The following is a 19,896-nucleotide window of genomic DNA, read 5'->3' as shown; positions in this document are numbered from 1 at the left end:
TACCATCGTAGAATCCCACGCTGAGCGCCATGTTGACGCGGTTCCTGTTCGCCCGCCACTCCAGCACGCACGGCGGATAATTCCTGGGCACGTGGTGCACGATCTGTTGATTGTTGCTCATTATCCTAAATATCGTCCTCTCGCCTTGCAACAGCTTCCTCTGGCAGTACGCCTTGTACCCGTCGTACGCGTGATCGGACACGTATTTGAGAAAGTATTTGAACAACGTGGGACTGGGCTGGAACGCGGACAGGCAGTTCGACAATAGCAGCCAGCCTCTCTCTTTGTTCGCGTCGTTCTCATTCTTCCACGTTTGATTCGCCAGCTGGCAGAGAATCTCGTCCCGTAGCTTCTCGTTCACGATACCTTTGTTCACTATGTAGTCGCCGAGCGCCTGCTCCCTTTTGCCGCTTAGATTGTTCTCGTTCATGAACCGGAGGATCATCTTGAAAATCATCAGCGAGTCCGTGTAATCTTGGTCCCTGGCTTTCGTTAAGAACGGCGTCTTTATCGGCTCCCGTTTCATGCCAAAGATATGGCTCTTGAAGTAGATGTTGGTGAACTTGGAGAACTGGTGCTGATCGATGTCCGGCGGCAGGCTGTAATTGTGGTGCACCGGGATCACCTGGCCCACCACTTTCAGGAGATTCCTCTCTGTGTGGGTTGGCTGCCAATCTGAGGAGATGTTACGACAGTTTTGAGACACGAGTAATTTCAAATGATATAATCTATTTAATGAAATCTTGGAACTACTCAATAATGAATGCGCGTTAGAACTGTGCGGATTTCACTTAGATTTCGTTTAATTAGCTTAACGATAGTTTATTACTAAACAGTCTATTACAGGCACTGATAAGCGTTAAGTGGAAATCAGCTTAAACCTCGATGAACACCGTGAGTTAAGCATCCTAAAATAATGAACGAAATAATAGAAAGTGCGAGACAGTTCGAGGAAGAACCGGAGTAAGTCACACATTTTGAAAGTGAATGGTCTCTGAAGATCGAGTGATAGTTTCCCGAGTGTAACTGCAACAACAAGACGATAAACGAAGCTGATAAGGTACCGTCTAGTTTGCTGTAGATGAAGGCGAGCTCGGCAGGTATCTCCAAGTGATTGACGCCAGCCACAGCCCTCGACGTCCTCTCCTGTTCCTCTCTTTGTTGCTTCGCTTTCGCTCGTTCCTTGCTGGCTCTCTCGATTTCTGCTCTCTTCGCCATTTCCTCCTTCAGGACTTTGAACTTCTCACGCTGTTTCTTCCCCCTGTATATCTTCTGCGCCATGAGCGCCGCTTTCTTCAGCGCCTTGAACTTCTTCCTTTCCCGATAACCGCGGTACACCGCTTGGATCAGCACAGTGCTCCGCGAAATGTTCAGGAACCTCCTTCTCGCGAGGAATCCTCTCGTGTACCTGCAATTTTTCGATAAACAACGAACCGTAATATTCGAACGATGTCCTTCTCGTATAAAGTTCTCCATCTTCTAAGCCATATTTAAACCTTAATCGCACAGAATACTTTGTGTACTCGGAACTCAAGGAAATAGGGGGTTTTATTGAAATTTTGGAAGATTCTTATGTTGCTGTAATGAAAATCGAGAAAATCAAGGAAGTAAGTGTCTATTTGATTCTAGATTGTTTGAAACGTCGGTAGTGTTGATTCTACAATTGTTATCAACATTGTACGTTCGTACCTTTGAACAGTTATGGCAGCTCTTTCTAAGATAAGGGCACGATTGTACTCCAGCGTCCTCTCCAGAGATTCCCTGAGGAACACTCTCGTCAGGCCCAGCTGATACTGCGATTGCGCCTCTTTGGACGCAGCTTTGTCGAGTATTATGCGGCAGAGTTCCTTGTTGGGTGCTCCCCGAGGTAAATGCGTAGACACCAGGTATCTATAACGATCAACAAAGTGTCCGAAAAGGAGTCGAACAGGGTAACCCGTTTTCCGTATACGGATCGTCTCGAGCATTCCAGTGTAACGAAGTTGCTCGAGCACGCAAGGCATGTCGAATTTCATTGGCGCCTTCTCCGTGTTTGGCTTGATGCATCGCACGAACCACGGATTGCATCTGCAACATTCATGAAATGTTATATAATTCGTCGAATCTCTGGAAAAACACGAGATATCGAACGATATGAAAAAGTGTGAAAAGATGAAGGATGAGTGTTACGATCGATGTACATTAATCTGTCCTTGAGTGTTTAGTTTGTTCTTGTAAGAGATGAAAATAGTTTCAATTAATTATTCTCGGTCTTTCAAGTACAAGCAAACATTGAGCAGTATTTACGACTGTTCCACTGTACAACGTGATTTTATCTGCATCAGTTTACTCTTCACTTCCGCGCGAAACTCTGAATTCGTAGATAATTCTGTTTGATTTTGGATCGCGACTCGTGAAAGTCGTGGAAATATCGAGATACATTTGATTAAATTTCACACCGCGTGCACAGAGACTTCTAGTTAATGCGCGTTTTTGCTTAAATATGAACGCGAGGCGTTAGAAAGTTGGGACTAAATACTTCCTGGAATTCTAATGTTTGCAATACTTAATTATGATTCTTTGATACTTTGCTAACTCTTTATACACATTACTCATAGAAACACGAAGCTAAATAAATTTGCTTGATATTTTGGTAGATCCTTTTACGCTTGAATCTTAATGAAGACGTTACTTTAACCCTTAGCATTTCATTTTATTGCAACCTCTACTGTTTTAACAATTTTTTCTATATTTATTTGTAGTATCACAATTGTACCATTTAAAGGTTACATTTCAATGACTCCCAAATATTCTTGAGTAAATAAATAGAGCCTCGTATTAAGTTATAATTGAATGAACTAACGTCGGACCGCAAAGGGTTAAATATATTTAACACAAAACGCGAGATGAATTGAATAAAACTAGTTCCGAAATAATTACTGTGACATGGAGTCTAGAAGTTGCTGCAGACTGTCATGGAAACGAGCAGACACTGTCGGCGTTCTAGGCTTCATGGTAACAAATCTGCCGTTTGGTTTATTCATCGTTTTGTTAGCCTCGTGAGTTGTCCTTACGTGCTGGAACATTTTGCTGACCATCTGGAAGACAATTATCGAGCAATGCCTGACGCCGAGAACGTTAATAATGCATTTCCCTTAAACGGCGTGGCACTTACCGATATTTTACTGCTTATTAATAGCTCCACGACGTCTGGTCTCAGAGTGTCCCTATTTTTATCCAAGAAACCTTCGACGTTGTACCAAACTTGGCCGGCGTAGTGCTTAATAGCGAACTCGGCTGAATTCATTCTCGGCCTCGAGTACAGTTCGCTCAGAGCGTGATTGTAATGACACTTCTCGAGGAACGAGAGGTCTGTCGCTTTGGGGAAATTACTCTCGTCGTCCAACAAATGCAAAATTCCGACTGGTTTCTTAGCGATCAGATGAATAACAGGTAAATTATCCTGCAGGGAAAAATAACAATTTCATTTTAATTCAAATGGCTTGCTCTTTTTAAATTCCATCAGCGAATTTGCCGGTTAAGAATCTCAATTAGTAGAAGAAAAAAGATATTTACAGGTGAGGGAAGAAAGATGAGAAAAGAAAAGCGATCATTTGTTTAAAATGAAACTCGAATAAAGACGAGTATTAATCGGTTTTGTATGGTAATTATATTTTGGATCTTTATATAGATCCCGATTTTCATCGATTAATCGGTGTAAATGTATTTTCACTTACAGTGTAATTAATGGTGGTCCAGTCGATCTTTTCTTTCGCGTACTCTTGCTGCTCCAGCTTGAAGATATGCTTGTTAAAGTAGAACTGCAGATTCTCGTTCGCATAATTAATACACAGCTGCTCCAGGCTGTTCTCCGCGAAGTTCTCGAAGCCGAATATATCGAGGATCGATATGGCTGCTGTTTGTTTGGTACCCTTGTAGACGATATGATTTACTCGGGCAACCAGCCAGGAGAACAATGAACTGTACAGTGCCTTTGCGAAGGCATCCCTGGCATCCAGAGCTTGATCGATATTCAACGCGGTGAAGACTCTCTCGTTTCTGGCTTCCTGCAAATCGACTCAATTATTTCCCATTGAACGTCTCCTTTCGTTGCATGTTTCCTTTTTCCTTTGAATTTTCTCTTCAAACATTGAAATATAGACATATATTTTCTCCTCAGAAATTGAAATATAGAAATCAATTTTCTCTTCGAAAATTGAAATATAGAAATCAATCTTCTCTTCAAAAATTGAAATATAGAAATTAATCTTCTCTTCAAAAATTGAAATATAGAAATCAATTTTCTCGTCAAAAATTGAAATATAGAAATCAATCTTCTCTTCAAAAATTGAAATATAGAAATCAACTTTCTATTAGTAACAACTGGATTGTAGATCTTGATACATTCATGAGAAATTTGCAACATCCAAAGATAGATAAACATCGAAGTTCAATGTTTCTAAGTATATCCTTAAAATATTCAACTCGCATAAAAGTCTGCAGTCTAGTAACAACAAACACAACGAATATAACGTATTTTCATTATATTTTTCAACGCACTGTAGTTTTAGTCGTCAACGCCCGGATGATCCCATCGGAATTGACTTGAAGAAGATGAGCTGCCCAGCGAATTTCGGCATCGGAGCCGACTTCAACCCCTTCCTGGCCGTGTCTCATCTGTTTCCGGTGAAAATAAACGTTGCCGAGGTGCAGTACGCTAGCTAAAATCTTGAAGATCGTGTCTTGTTCCTCGGAAGTGAATCCCAACACTTGCATGGCGGATAAAAGAGCTTTGAAGTCTTGGACATCGCTTTTCCCATCGATTTCGCAGTTTCCACCCTGAAAATTCACATTTTCATTTCCTTCTCTTACCAAAGATGACTCGCAAGGAAGTTACCGACGTTCTTAATTACCTGATTGAGGTAGAAGTACTTATCCGGCGTGAGCAATCCGTATTTGTCCCTGAGTTGCTGGTCCAGACCAGCCAGAAGCTCGTAGAAGACGTGATAATTCCTTTCTTCCGACGCTTGCGTGACTATTCTGCTTTTCTCGAGCAGGTACTGGGTTATTCTTCCCCCCACGATCACTCCACTGGGGATAATGTTACGATTATGTTAAATAATCAGCCTTGATGAATCGTAATTGGTTTTAGTAGAGTTTCATAATCTCAATGGGAAGAATAGCGATGCAAATGAACCCGGGTGAATCAAAGTACACTTCTTAATGAATTTAAATTAGGCTCTTGTTGATCATTACTTTCGCAATTAAATATTATTATCTAATACATTCAATATTCACGAACAGCTAAACAGATTGTGAATTAGCCATTCATAGGAAATTACGTAATTCCCATCCCCGTTACAAAGTAACCGAAGCTTTCATAATATTTCCAGTTTCGTATTCCACATTGTTTAATAAACTGCCGTGATTGATTTAAAATCTACGGAATTCCTCTAATCTAACTTCTAATCTTTCGTTCCCGTTGGGCTCGAAGCGATGAAGAAATCAAACGTCAGATGTTGCCGAGATAAAATTAACGTTAACAAGTATATCGGTCGATCTACGAAATCGTGCACACTCACTCTCTGAAATAGACCTCTAAATATTTGCCGAATCGGCTGCTGTTGTCGTTCCTGGGCGTCTTCGCGTTCCCGAAGCTCTCGAGTAATGGCGTCGCCTCGAGGATCTGCTCGGTGACGAGATTGTTCGGCGCTCGATTAACGGCGGCTAGATACTGCATCACGAGTTTCGTGGACTCCGTTTTCCCCGAGCCGGATTCACCGGAAATAACCACTACTTGGTTCGCGCTCGCGTTATTCGCGGCTGTTACTTGACTATACGCCGACGATCCCACGGCGAACAGATGACTGCAATTATATGGCGACATTTTTATCAGTTCATGATAAAGAACTAGTCAATGGGACCGGTTATGAGGATACCGTAAAAATATCCGTGTAACATTATTCATGAGTTTGAAGGCTGATGGCTGTTTTAAATAATTCTATCGTAATTCACAATAAAAAAGGTATTGTGGCGATATTTTATTGTCGAATAATGTTCTTATAACATAGTCTCAATTATACCTGAGTGCGTACGGTAAGTACTTCTTCGATAGGTATTATAGAAACATTGTTTTGGTGAAGTAGAATGTGACAGTATAGGTCAGACAGAAGAAATGTGTGCTTGTTTTACAAATATAATATTTTTACGAGCTGTTTGACAGTTTGTATAGGTAACACAGGATAATGGAAGTATATAGAACACTTTCGTAAGTTTCTAAATTCATTTAAATGATTTTATGTAACGTAATTGGTTTTTCAATGAGTGTTTAACACTAGGTTTACGGAACACGTCAAATTTACGCATATTGGATTTTAGAAATATTATTTTGTAAATGTTTACGCCGATTTTGATTGATGCGATCACACTGACATGTACCCCAATTACCTACTATCAAATCTCCAGTTTCCACTATCTAAATAAACGAGCATCAATTCTTTTAGGAATAGTAGAATGAAGTGTACAATAAATGCCCGTAAACCTAGTGTTAATTTTTCTAGTTTTCTTTTGAATTATTTGGAATTATATATTTTATTTGTAGCGAGTGTATTAGAATATGTTTCGTAATTCTTTACTCCACGCGGGCGTGTATCTTAAATCACAGCGGAATGAAACTCACGGCGGCAGGGTCCCGAGTATTCGTCCTTCATAGAGTTTCACTTGGTCCAGGCCGTAAATGTCAAACATTTTATAAGGATTCACTGCCACTAAGATGCTGCCCGTGTACGTCTGCCGTTAAAGAAATACATATTCATTGAATTATCATCGGACGATTTTTATTAGCGCATATTGGAAACTCGATAAGCAAACTTACGTATATCAACTCCTTGTCGTATCGAATTTTCAGGTTCCATAATAAAGAGGCCTCATTGAGATCGCTGTAATTTCGACAATAGTTCCCGATTACACATTCAACTCTGATTTATAATGCATTCAGATGGCCGAGAGAAATATTAAACTCACGTTAGCTGAATCATATCTTCGACTCCATTTTGCCCAAGATCCTGCCTCGGCTTCACTCCGCTCAAGTTGGTGAGAGTGAAGATCTGCGGCTGAAATTCAAAAATCCAGTTGGAATTCATCAAATATTTGCAAACCTCTCATTCAATCAGTATTTATCTTTCTCAACTGATTCCTATCTCAAACATCAATTACCTATTCTAATATCAAATTTCACAAAACTCTTTCAATGAAACAATGAAATCTCAATATCAGCCAAATAATTTCCTACCTAATCTAAACAGTTATTCAACTAAAATCCCCATTATCCATTGTTATATTCTTCACCCAACCCCTTCCCTAGAATTCGAAGGTTCAAAGCCAATAAATCGTAAATGACCAATCACCGAAGCATTCATCAAAGGAAAAGGAAACAATCCGAAAACGTCGTCTCGCACCGCATTACATTTTCGTCGATCACTCGTATGCAAAGGTACGTCAATGGTTCCGGCGACCTCTTCAACTTCGGCCTCAGGGTCGCGTCTCTGTTCACCGTTCTCCTGCTCGCCCCCTGCCTCCTCGAGTACCCGGCGGAGTCGGTTTCGCAGGTTTCCATCGGATAAACGCGAAAAAACTCGCGCGACGACGTGGACGTGGCTCTTGAGGATCGCGGCGAGCCATCGAGGAATCCTTTCTGGCGACGATCGCAGCCGCCATTGTCGAAGTTCGGTCCATCGACGACCTCTCTTAAATTCTCCACGACGGACCTCGTCGTTTTGTAATGCCACTCGACGAAGTTCTGCCGCGGCGAGCACAAGCACACCCCATCGTCCTTGCAGTCGAAGACACTTTCCTCCGATCGTAACCTTGACTTTTGCACGGGAACATCGTAAACTGCCACTAACGGAGCGTACTGATTCTGATTCATTTCGGAACAGCTGTCCGAGCTGCGGTCTTCGGCTTGATCTCGATGGAATCCATCGGAATAGTAACTGTTACCATTCGAGTCGGATGATTCTGATGAATGGACGGTCTCGGCGCTGATGGACACGCTGGAGGATGATGATGCTAACTGGTCCGCTGACACTGCGGAATAGTCTTGTGCATTCGCCATTGTAGCTTCAGAGAATTATCAGTCATTCGGGGTTTGTGTTTAGATAGTTTGCAAGCTTTTGTACTGGCGTTTGCTGGTACTCGGTTGGTTTAGGGCCTGCTGCTTCTTGTTTGATGACACTGGTGATTTGAGTTTATAGTTATGGATCTCTTCAATTGTATAACACTGGAACTACCGTTCAGAGTGACTGGCTTCGATTTTCTTGATTGGCAATGGTTGATATCTCGAAAGCACTGAATTCGAAATGATCTCGAGAATAGTTTCAGTTGAATATTGTAATACCCCAAGGAACAGAATAATGTTACAATTTTTGTAGGGATTATTTTCAAGATTATGTTATTTACATCATTGATATCAATTTTAACTTCTAATTTATCCTGAAAACTCAACAATATCAGTTCAATCCTCTTCAAATTCCTTCAAACGAAAACTTGAGGAACACGATCCGTCTGGAAGATTCCATTTTCGTTCACACCAGCTTCATAATCGATGTTCCACGTATCCTGTTGCAACCTCCCACGTCGTGCGCCATCAGCGGCGATTCACAAATCGTTATAAAAACCGTCGGATACAAAATTGCAAAACACGAACACGTCCGCGAGCCGTTACACCATTCAAACATTACCCGTCATAAAACCCGAGAGCTCCCTCGAAATTGGCGCGTTTAACCCGATCATCCTACCGGAACTCTCCCAACAGTGTCCATATTCCTTCTTTTTTCCGTCGCGGCTGGGATTTTTGCGTGATTTCCCCGAGGATCGCGGCGGGAGAGCGCGCGCGCGCTCGTTGAAAAAGGAAGATCCGCCGCGGATTCACATAAGACACGAAAGCGAGCCGCTCACGTGAGACTTAACCGGATACCGGACCGCCTGAGTCTGCAGTTGCGATCGCATTGGCGTCGCACCGTCGCCGTCGCGGAGAATGCAGCTTCGCACTCCATTGACTTTACCGTAAACACATAATCCGCGTCGCGCGTATCACACGATATTAACCAGTTAAGTGTGGAATTTAGTTTGGAAAATCTCTCATTGTGTGCGCAATTAAATCAAATAATGAAGTGTACACTCGTTAAATGCAGGCCGAATGCACTTAAAATACATCCTAACGAAAAACTAAAGCGAAACGAAGAAGAATTACATATTTGTCTCAAAAAATAATCCATCGTTGAAAAGGTTAGCACCATTAAGAGTTTTAAGATGACAGTTAACTGGTTAACCAAAAATTCTAAAAGTTGACCTTTTTTCTTAGAATGTCACTTGAGAAAGAAGTTAAAAGATTTGAATATATACGAGGCAAATATTTGAATTTTTTATATTTTAAAATGAAATGTCATGGTTTCCGACGTTTGCTTGTCAAAATGAACCGGAGTTGATTATCGTGTCTAATTGAAACAACGAAGAGTGAATTTGAGTTGAAACTTTGTATCATTGAGAATGGTGATTATATCATTTATAATGTGCCTAGAATTATCTTCTTTGTTTTCATGCGATGTTTCATGATACAAACGAAGAGATTTATATTATATCGTGCATAGTATCGATAATTATAGACGGAATCGTAATTAATTAAGTTGCAGGTTTAATTTGAATAGGCTTAAAACTCGATGAAAGTGTGTTGCAACTATCCGGGACTTACCCTATCGACGCGGCAGTAAACAGAAACCGATTCCGTTAGAGGTTTTTCAATAGACCGTCGCGGGGAACGCTGGAAATTAATTAAGAGCTTCCTTTCACTAAGGACGGCTGCTAACTAAAAGTTTAGGCCTCTCGCGTCGGAGCCTTTCCGGATAAATTACCAATTTTCTAATCCCGCGCGTTCCCGGTTCCAGGAATCCTGTAAATACGAGATGTAACCTGTTCCTCCGGCGTTTTTTTATGGCAATAAATACGGGGAGGAACTCGAAGCTAAACTGCTCGGAAATTATGTCTAATGGGGCTATCTACGTTATCGCAACGAGACCGGTGTTTTATGAAAACGGTTTATCACCGGCTAGGCTTAATGACGAAGCTAACTCGTCTCTCTCGTTTCCTCTGAAACCCGAGAGTTCGAAGCAGTTCCGAAAATAGCGGTATCCTTTGGAAAATTGGAAACTCGTCTATTTTCGCCGAAAGAAATACTCCCAACTATTATTTTGGTTCCACAATGGTTATTCTCCGATTCTATATCACTTCCTACGTTTCTAATCATCGTTTTACGTAATCCGTCGACTAGATTTTATGTTCCGCCGGTTTTCAGCGAAATATTTTCAGCCAGACAGAATTCTACTCGGCCGATGAACTACAATTTCGCGAAATGAAAATCGGGAGACGATTGACCGATGTGATCGCGACGGTTACGCAACGTACAACTATGTGTTGCCTCTGTGTATTTTTAGTTTGTTGAACGCGATCGGTACGCGAGCGAATGAATTTCGTGTGAGGATCACCGTATTGAAAGTGCTCGAGGATGTTACGTAATTATTACGGAGCGGATTTTTGCATTTCAACGCCTGCGAATGCGACGACGTTTATAATGGCGCGTCAATGAAACGTTACACCGCTATCGATGCACGATGATGCATCGGGGAATCGAATATAACGCGCTGCCACTGCAGAAAATAATCGATATTCACGTTGAGTTCACTGATAAGGATTGGAAATTAATATTTGATTAAAATTTCGAATGGTATTCGTCTGTAATTTCCAGTAATCGAATGTTCTACCGATACAATATTACAAATCGAGTTTTCAAAGAATATATAATGAGCAATTAACATAATAACTGATTCAGGAGGATATAGATATTTATTTTAATTCTCTGTTTTAATATTCTTCGAGTATTACAGTACTTTATATTCGGTGTTCGTTTTAATTACAAGGAAAATCAATGTTCCTAAGCTCCAGTGAAACTGGTATTTCGAACTGAACAAACAATTCGAACTTAGTATTGGGCAATTACTACCGCCGATAGTTTACACAAATGGTAACTTGTAATTCGAGTAATTTTTATGACACTCGAACTGCTCGTTAACAAGATTGTACGTAGAAGCCGTTAACCAGGCATTATTTAATAAAGTGCTTTTCATGCTGGGAGCTTATAACGTGTAGTTAATTATTGCTGACAGTTAATGCCCGTTCTGTAGTTACCATTAACGTAATTCACCAGAAACGGTTAGGCCGAAGATAATTCCCCTAACCGCAGAATCTTCAGCCATGTTTCACGTTCAGTATGTATCCTGCGTTACACGAATTCCTACGTTACATGTGATACGTAAGCTGCAACTGTTTTTGCTGATATCCTTTATTTTTTCCATTTATGTCTTCATCGGATCTTCCTTCAGCAGGAAACCCGATTCGAATATGTGTTACGAACGTAGATAGTCGATGAACAGTGTAACTGTATTCTCAACAATGAACGGACAATCGTGAAACAACTTTTGTTCATTATGTTACAAGTGAAACGGATGTACTACGATATGATAGACAACAGACGATCTGAGAAGTCAATTTACCTATCAAGTTTCGAATATTCAAAACACGACACTATAGTTTCGAATATTATATAATACCAATTCATGAATAAAAATAAACCTAGTTTCTGTACAACAAAAGACACTTCTATAGAATCTACTTATCCTCAATTAACCTGCGAATGAAAATTCACAGAATATCCAAAATCCTATTTCTCAAACATTTCGGCAAACGATCGCAAGCTGTTGCCTGACTATGTACCGATTCTATTTAAACTTCATCTGTATACTCCATCGTTAGTTATTACAAAAGTATGTAAAGTAGAACAGAATAAAACCTCGTAGATACAAGATAATTCTCGACACATGGGAAACCATAATCACCAAATCACTAAACGAACAGTCAAAGAACTGGAAAACCAGAAGAAGAGTACCACGAACGGCAGCAGTGAAAGACGCGAACGCGAAAAACCCGTGGGCACGGTGTTGTTGCCAATACGATGTCCTTGGAGCTTGAAAGTGCAGGAAGGTGTTGCAAGTAGCCAGTCGCGCGCTTGCCCCTTTTCGATATGCACTTTCACGCCGGGATCAACACATCGATCCGCCATAGTAATTCCGCGAGGTACCGCGGTCCCGGCGTGGCGGAAGTATTTCGCGGTATTTCGCTGGGTATGCGCGGTATTCGACTTTCTATCTGGGACCAGACGCATTTGACTACCCCGTTAGGTGGCCACGCGATGGAAATCTCGTGTTACGCTCCACCTCTAACACACTTATCCGCGCGGGAACGCAAGATGATACCCTAAACCCGTAGCTACACTTCGCCTATCATTCGATGACTGTACCGAAGAATGCGGGTCTAATTGCAGCTAGTTTTCATCTTCCCTCGTCTCATTTTATATAGTATCTTACTGTTCGTCGGGATGATTAGATTTAAACAAGTGAAACTATAAACAAAACGCTTAAGTCAACTACTGAGAGTATAGATCATGTATCATTTGACGTCTTGACTGAGGAATGCGGGTCTAATTGTAGCTAGTTTTCGTCTTTTCTCGTCTCACTTTGTATACTATCTTACTGTGCGTCGGGATGATTAGATTTAAACAAGTGAAACTATAAACAAAACGATCGATCGAAGATCTCTTGCATCAGTTTAATCGCGTTACACGTTAAGTCAGCTACTGACAGTATAGATCATATATCATTTGACGTCTCGACTGAGGAATGTGGGTATAATTGTCACTAGTTTTCATCTTTTCTCGTCTCATTTTCTATACAAATTTGCTGTTCGTCGGGATGATTGTATTTAATTGAATGAAACTATAAATAGATCAGTTTGACGTCTTTGATTTGACGTCTGGATTTGACGTCTAGATTTGAGGTCTGGACTGAGGAATGTCTAATTAGTTAGCTTCCATCTTTTCACTAGTAATTTACTATTAGTCAGTAGGATTCCACTGAACCAATCGAAATTGTAAGCAAAAGATGCAGCGAGAGACCTCTGTTGCCACTTTATCGTCTCGCTAGCCGCGAGTAGTAGATGGACTATAACCTTCTTTGCCTGTTCGTTCCTTTTTTCGTAACGGGTTCACGGTGCGAGCTTCAAGGAACTTATGGCACGGATTAGGATTTAGAATACTACACGGTTCCGTGCGAGTTACCGATCGGCGTTTCGCATTGAACCCGGAATTTATCGAACCATTGTGTACACGATCCAATGGGTATGAGTAATGGCAAAAGAAGAGTGAAGACTTTGAATGACGATCTCGATACCCAGGCACGAAGATGATAGATTCTACTTCGAAATTTTGTTAACATTCAATGCGAGCGAAATGTGCTTTATAATTTAGAAACTTTGATCAATGAAAGTTTCAATTTATAAGCATCTACTTGATTTTCTTAAGGTATAAAATGATAACCCTTTCTTGTAGTTCTGATTAATTAAATAGATACTCTAAAATCTTCCGAAAGCATCAATGCTGTAGAATTGATCAAAACTAAGCAATCAATAATCTCATTTCAAAGTATCTTCTTTTACGATAGTATACAATAGTTACAATCACAACTATAACCTTTGCCATCTCCTTCCCAAGAAAAGCCAAGATCCTATGATACACATATCCGTACAATAATCAGCTTGGACAAGTTCACCTCAGCGAGCAGCGCATGAAACGAGCACGGCGATTAGAGTAAAATCGAATCCATCGAAACAACGATGGAATTATCGAATCCGCTACTGAGATAATCGAACGATCTACATAAGAGGTCGACGACCCGCGGCGGAGTCGCGATAAAAAGAAATCGCGCATAACTCCCGTATCACGTTTTTCCAGAGGCATTCGCGTCGCGACCCAGATCGCCACCATAAACAACCCATTCTTTTCCCATTGTGTCCGTGCCGAATTGTCAACGGCAAAAAATCAATAGAGCATAGTTAGAACACGTCGACCGACCGCCCGAAGCGAGCGTCGTCTTAAGGAAATGCAGAATAACCGGTTGTTCCTTGGCCTCGAAGTGGACCCGTATTGTTGACTAGCACGCCATGCCTAACACACTTTTATCCCGGCTCCCTCTATCCCTTCGAGATAATAACGTACGGTGTAGTTTCATTGTTGGCCTGTCTATGGGGAGAACGGTAAATATCCGATTCCTATTCAGTCTGCGGGGAAAACGAGCGGGCCGAGTCGTCGGCGACTCGTTTTCTGCGACGCTGCACGGTGACGACCACGCGGATTTCGCGCGATTTATTTGATTGACAGGCGGCTCGATGGTTCGGCTGTTTGACGGGACGCCGGTCGATTTATATTCTATCATTCTGAAGTATACAAACATTCTTCGCGGTATTTTTAGCGACGAAACATGCGTTTTCTAAATTTAACCCTGTGCACTCCGAGCAATTTTTGATATAACCTTTCAGCAACTCCGAATCAGTTTTAATATGAACTATCAGCTACGAGCGTGCCTCTGTAAAAGATTTAAGACCCTGCTTTGTCGTTATAAAAGCGCGTGTACATTTTAAAGTTATGTTTGACTGAAAACGAAGTTATAAACTTATCTTACAATGTCGCTGTAACGGCGACAACGGAGTGCAAAGGGTTAAGTTAACTCTTTGCGGACGAAGATTCTTCGAAACATACAAAATCTTCAACACATGAAGCTAAATTATATATCAGTTGCTTAATTAATAGAGAAAAATTAAAGTATATGCTGATCTCTTGCTGTTCGACTAATTAGATCATTTGTGATGACTTAGTCTTCCAAATTTGAACATTTCATCTCACCGAAATGCCGACATCCGTCCGCAGAGTTAATATTCTCTGAGGTTCATCGTTTTTACTCGATTGAACTTTTGAGTCTTTATATAATGGTCATGAAATTGACACTCTTGAACTTGGAGAATAATTTAAGTGAAGGTTAAAGGTAGCGTTAATGAAGTTTTCGATTGGGACTTATAAGTAGTTTAATGTTTGAAGAGAAGTTTTCGATGGTACTTAGCATTTCTTTGTGCTCGAGTAACTAATATTGCATCGTGGCACGAGTGTGTAGATTTGAATGTTATATCGAGGTGGAAATGAATGGAATGAAATTTGTTTTTCGATGATGAAATTATTTTGTTGCAACAGACCGTTGAAATATCATGGCATGCGGTCGTTTGTGTGTCAGGCGATTTATGCGATCAAGCGTCCTCTTTCCATTCGTAAATGAGCTGGGGAATGTTCATTCAGATTCCACGCATTTATTGGATGCAAATGGAGATCGATAACTTCATACCTTGCCAGCGATCACTGCTTGAACGGAGAGGACGTTGGCAGCCCTGTGGTACTCCAGAACTTCACCTGGTAGCACGTGGCCGACACCTGGGTCGAACCACACCAATTCACCCTGAAGAAGAGGAAACAATCAATTAGAGTTAATCAGACACATACACGATCGATTTAGAAATTCTCTGTACCTAAGTCGGATAATTCCCAAAGAATTTACTGTTCAAACTCCGCAGATAAGTATAATCGGAGAATAAAGGTTCGTTCGTTAGTTTTAGAATAGCTCGCTCTTAATTGTCAGAGTTTACGTTGCTTGCTACAATAATTCAGAGCAAGGCTGATTAAGATATTTTTTAAAAGAGAAATCCGATTTATCAAGGTTGAAGCCAGTACCTTTCAACAACTGTTGCACACAAGTCTTTGGTTTCTTAAAACATAATGATTCGTATCATAGCTCACGAAATGCAGTTTTCTCTTTTTCAACTCAGGAATCTCTCAGGTTTTTCAACTTTTTCTGTTACACGTTCGTACCAGTAAATTAATACAGATGTTTACGTTTACTTTCCTTATCCTCCCCTTCGATTTATCTAATTAGACTACCAATAAACTCTATCAATTTATTTAACCCTTTGCACTCGGATGTTTCTCACTAGAAATATTTAACATTCCTTTACGAGGCGAAGACGATGTTCTTTGAGACTAATTCGAAGAGAACAAAGTTTAACATTAAATATCACATTCTATAGTTTTACTGTGTCAAATCAAGTGGTGACTGAGAGTCACCTCTCGAGTGCAAAGGGTTAAAGAATCAAATTATTTAAAGTACTCCCAGTTCAACTGCTCTCCACGATTGGCATTCGGAACCTAGTACCCTCGCAGTCAACATTGAAAGAAATGAACTAGAACAAACGAACCCACAGGTCAAAGAACGATACTCAATGAACATTTCCCTGAAAAGAAACGCGTCTCTCCGACATGCTAACCGTTTTCACGTTCCATGTCGGATAGCTCGGCGCGCTATCGTCCTTCCTCGCTTCGGTGCTCGCCGGTTGAACTTTCCTCTTCCCGGTGCAGAACCCAAAAATCGACGACGTGGTCACGGGCGAATTCGAGCGGCTGTTCGCCTCGTTGTAGGCTTTCACGTGGCTCGCCGCGGACTTCTTCACGTAGTTCGATCTCTCCTTGCTCTGCTTCGACGAGATACCAGTTTCCTTAGTCAATTTCCTGTGACACTCGGCCCCCGGTGCTTTCTCGGTTGAACACTTTCTCGAGCTTTTCACATAACTCGGCAAGGTAGTCGACAATCTGCCCACATTGGCAGCCTCTCTCTGGCCGACTCGGTAATTCTCGATCAGTCTCCCCTGCGACTTGGACCTGTACTTAGTCTCTCTGCTCTTGGTCCAGTTGCCGGACCTACACTCAACGTTCGAACCGCGCAAAACACAATCCCTCCACCTGTCACCTTCAACCTCGCACAAGTCCCTCTCGCGCACGTTGAACTCTTTGCTCCTGCAGGACGGGCTCTCCGACTGGATCTCGCCGGAGTCCTCGGTCCTGTAACTGTTCCTGTCTTCGTACGCGTTTTCGTCCTTCATGTTGTCGATGATCCTCTTCCTGGACATGGTTCTCTGCGTGTCTAGGCGAGCCTCGTGCCTACCGTCACCACCATCTTTCGAATCAGCCTCGTGAGCATATCTCTGAACACCCTTCGACGTCTTCCGAGACACTTTGGCGTAGAGAGCATTCCGCTGAGGGCTGCTTCGCATGTCAACCAGAGGCAGCGTCGCTGAGTGGTACGGCGCGTCCGGGACAGGGTCTCGAAGGTGCCTGGTAGTCGTCCTGAACTCGACGTCCACGGCTCGCTCCCTGACGTGGCCGGGTCTGGAGTACCTGGACAGTGTGTTCAGAGACGAATGGGATCCCCTAAGTGTCCCAGTGTTGGCAGGCAAAGAGGTCTTCCTCCTGCGGATCCTCCCGTAGACAGGCGGCTCCTTTCTGACCGCGTCCTTGGCCAGCCTAGGGCTGGCCCAGTCCTCGAGTCTCGACCCCCTCGACGAGTGTACTATCTTGGGCAAGGTCGACGGTCTGGGCGCAAGGCCGCCGGTGGTGTCCTGCAGCTTGCCGGTGACTGCCAGGAGATCGCAGACCGACCTGGACTCTCTCTCATCCTCTCTGCCCCACCTAGCTATCCTCGGCCGCGGCACGTTCTTCGAGAAACTGGAAGAGGTGCCACCTTTCGCCTCTGAACTTTCTAGCTTCTCCTCGAACCGACCCCTTCCACGCGACACGCCGACGGCTACGTCCACGCTGGCTCTTCTGCGCAGAATGTCTTGCCTCGAGACTTTCCTGAACGCTTGAGGAGCATGTGCCACCCTTCCTGGATCTTTCTGGGACCTTTTAGCAATGGAAGGTAGGGTCCTAGGTCGTTCCTGCTGATGTCTATCGTGATGATCCCTGTCCGTCTCCGTTGATCGCCTCCAATGGTGACGCGAGGCCTCCGAGTGCTTCGAGTTTAGCTCCTTTTCCTCTCTCTCTTTGGTGTATCTTCTTAGGATCTCTTTTTTGGAGACCGCCAGGTCCCGCGGGACCGTGTAGAAGATCTCTTGGTGGATCGGTTTAGCTTCCCGAGGCTCGATCCTGGGGTCCAGGTCCCTGGCGCGGCCGGAAGCGTGGTGCCTCCTCGCGCGTTCCGCCGATCCGCTGGAATTTGGAGCGGAATTTGTATCTGGGTCTGGGCCGGCGGAATTATGCAATGCGCGTCGAACGGATAACGGTTCCACGCCGGCGTAGAAAGCTTCCGAGCGCGTGTCTCGTGACGAAAACCGATTCCTCGAGGTCGACGATCGCGTAGACCTGCGCTCCGGCTTCCCGGCGCGCGCGGGATCCATGGTGACGGCTCGCCGGGGATGATTTTAACTTGGTGACCCGGGACTGCTAATGCGCTTGTCGTTTCTCATCGTTTCTTAGCTCGACCGATCCTCGATTTCAAATTAATCAAGTTAATGCTCAATCTTCATTGTTGCTTTCCTTGCTCGTTAACATTATCTTGTTATTATAATAAAAATTCTCAAGTGTTATTCTTGCTTTCCATTACTAGAACGACTTTGGTATGTTCAATCCCTTAATTCTCATCGTTCCCTTCCGTAATCGCTAACATAGCTCAATCCCGATAGCGAAAATCGTCGTCTCGATTTCCTACTTTTCACAACGCGAAGTATTTATCGCAATCCACGTCGACAACTGTTCTCGGAAAACGAGAGTTCCCCGAAGCAGCGCGAAGACGGTTTCCGCGCCGGCGGATCGACCACTTTCCGTCACCGAAACCGGTAGCAATTAGCAGACCGTTCGATGTTTGCCGGACACGGCGTACACGAAGTCATGTTTAGACGTTCCGCGGGCCGGAATGCACTGTCGAAGACATTTTCAAAGGCCGCGCTAACGGGAACGTCAATTAAATCACGAACAGACCACGAAGCACGTAATCTTTGCGCGGGGACAAGGCTGCCGGGCGGTTTCCAGCGCGCGACACGCCGCGCCGCGCTGGTCTCGTTTAACACCAATTAACACCAGCCCGCCGCAACGTGTCCGCGTGAACCTGACATTGTTATCAGCCCCCGAAGGGTACGGGTCCGGCTGGACACCAGTTTCTCGCCTGACCGGATATTATCGAACGTTAGACCTCGCTCGCCGCTAATCTACGGGTAATATGATCCGCTGGAAGATCTTGCATAATTAGCCGCGGTTTCGAGCAGCACGTTTTATTTACCGCCTTCGTGATACTTCCTCAACCCCTAGACTCAACGTTTAATTCCTTCTTTCTTCTAAATCCAGATTAGCTTTTTTTTTTAACTCTAAATAAGATATTGATCTTCCGCGAATCGTTAATACAGGCGTACGTTTCGAATGCAGATTTCCTTATTTCCCAGCGGATACTTGGCTTTACAGCTTCAGGAAGAAAGGTTTCTTTAGGCTTTGTGTTCATTGGTTTCATTAAATTGACAGTTTCATTTATTCATTGAAAAATTCTTCGATTTAATATTTCGCAGCTCCGATAGCATCAATTGAATCGCGCGCATCGCTAGCCGCATCGTTTCGAATTATTTCCGTGCCTCGGTGAGAATCCTTAAGTCGACGATTCAGCTTCCTCGTTATAATTCTTCCTCCATCGTGCTGGCCGCGGAGAGATGCCACGGGGTTCAAGGTTAACGCGGATGGGACTTTCGTTCCCTATTCTTTCTATTTGCAGAAAGCTTCTGCAAACATGACCCGGCTCGTAAAGTCTGTCTCCGAGGATGAGAAAAGATGTCTCCTAATCGAATCCAGGTGTCAGTGACCCCTACTTTCATTCCACACTAGCCGCGTCACAGTGATCACGGTCTTTCGTTACGTAGCGACCGATCCTGGCGATCGCTATGTATTCAATTCGTTAATTAGCATGTCAACGATATCTTCTCGAATACTTCGTTGCTAAAGAACAGACTGAAGTTTTCTTGTAAGATTCCTATCGAAATGAACGACTCGTTGCTTCGACTTATCGATTCAACTTTAAACTCGCATTTAGTATCTCATGAAACTTTAAGACAGCCCATCGATGC

At 43.0% G+C, this 19,896-nt stretch overlaps 2 protein-coding genes across 7 annotated transcripts in view; both read right to left on the bottom strand.

Annotated features, from left to right (window-relative positions):
• Nucleotides 1–19,896, bottom strand: part of Myo10A (unconventional myosin 10A) — a 90,306-nt gene that overhangs the window by 54,749 nt on the left and 15,661 nt on the right. For 2 of the 6 annotated variants that reach the window (XM_031981591.2, XM_031981600.2), the window contains exons 3-15: nucleotides 15,312–15,422; nucleotides 7,003–7,091; nucleotides 6,854–6,917; nucleotides 6,659–6,768; nucleotides 5,562–5,846; nucleotides 4,893–5,070; nucleotides 4,540–4,818; nucleotides 3,717–4,046; nucleotides 3,155–3,442; nucleotides 2,920–3,077; nucleotides 1,690–2,067; nucleotides 1,065–1,408; nucleotides 4–675 (exon numbers count right to left, since the gene is read on the bottom strand). In XM_031981591.2, the coding sequence (XP_031837451.1) occupies nucleotides 4–675; nucleotides 1,065–1,408; nucleotides 1,690–2,067; nucleotides 2,920–3,077; nucleotides 3,155–3,442; nucleotides 3,717–4,046; nucleotides 4,540–4,818; nucleotides 4,893–5,070; nucleotides 5,562–5,846; nucleotides 6,659–6,768; nucleotides 6,854–6,917; nucleotides 7,003–7,091; nucleotides 15,312–15,422 (3,286 nt within the window). Of the gene's footprint in view, nucleotides 1–3; nucleotides 676–1,064; nucleotides 1,409–1,689; nucleotides 2,068–2,919; nucleotides 3,078–3,154; nucleotides 3,443–3,716; nucleotides 4,047–4,539; nucleotides 4,819–4,892; nucleotides 5,071–5,561; nucleotides 5,847–6,658; nucleotides 6,769–6,853; nucleotides 6,918–7,002; nucleotides 7,092–7,385; nucleotides 7,413–7,436; nucleotides 7,547–9,727; nucleotides 9,824–15,311; nucleotides 15,423–19,896 lie in introns of those variants that run through there. The other 4 variants (XM_076373773.1, XM_076373772.1, XM_031981618.2 and 1 more) reach the window with 4 other exon arrangements.
• On the bottom strand, nucleotides 16,135–18,189 carry LOC143175272 (uncharacterized). Its single transcript, XM_076373692.1, has 2 exons — nucleotides 16,285–18,189; nucleotides 16,135–16,200 (listed from the first exon to the last, which is right to left on the bottom strand). The coding sequence occupies exons 1-2, from the start codon at nucleotides 18,187–18,189 to the stop codon at nucleotides 16,135–16,137; spliced, it is 1,971 nt and encodes a 656-aa protein (XP_076229807.1).

Source organism: Nomia melanderi, chromosome 14 (genome assembly GCF_051020985.1).
Source record: "Nomia melanderi isolate GNS246 chromosome 14, iyNomMela1, whole genome shotgun sequence".
Taxonomy (NCBI): Eukaryota; Metazoa; Arthropoda; class Insecta; order Hymenoptera; family Halictidae; genus Nomia; species Nomia melanderi.
The sequence above is the reverse complement of the archived record's forward strand: the minus strand, read 5'-3'. Positions and strand labels throughout refer to the sequence as shown.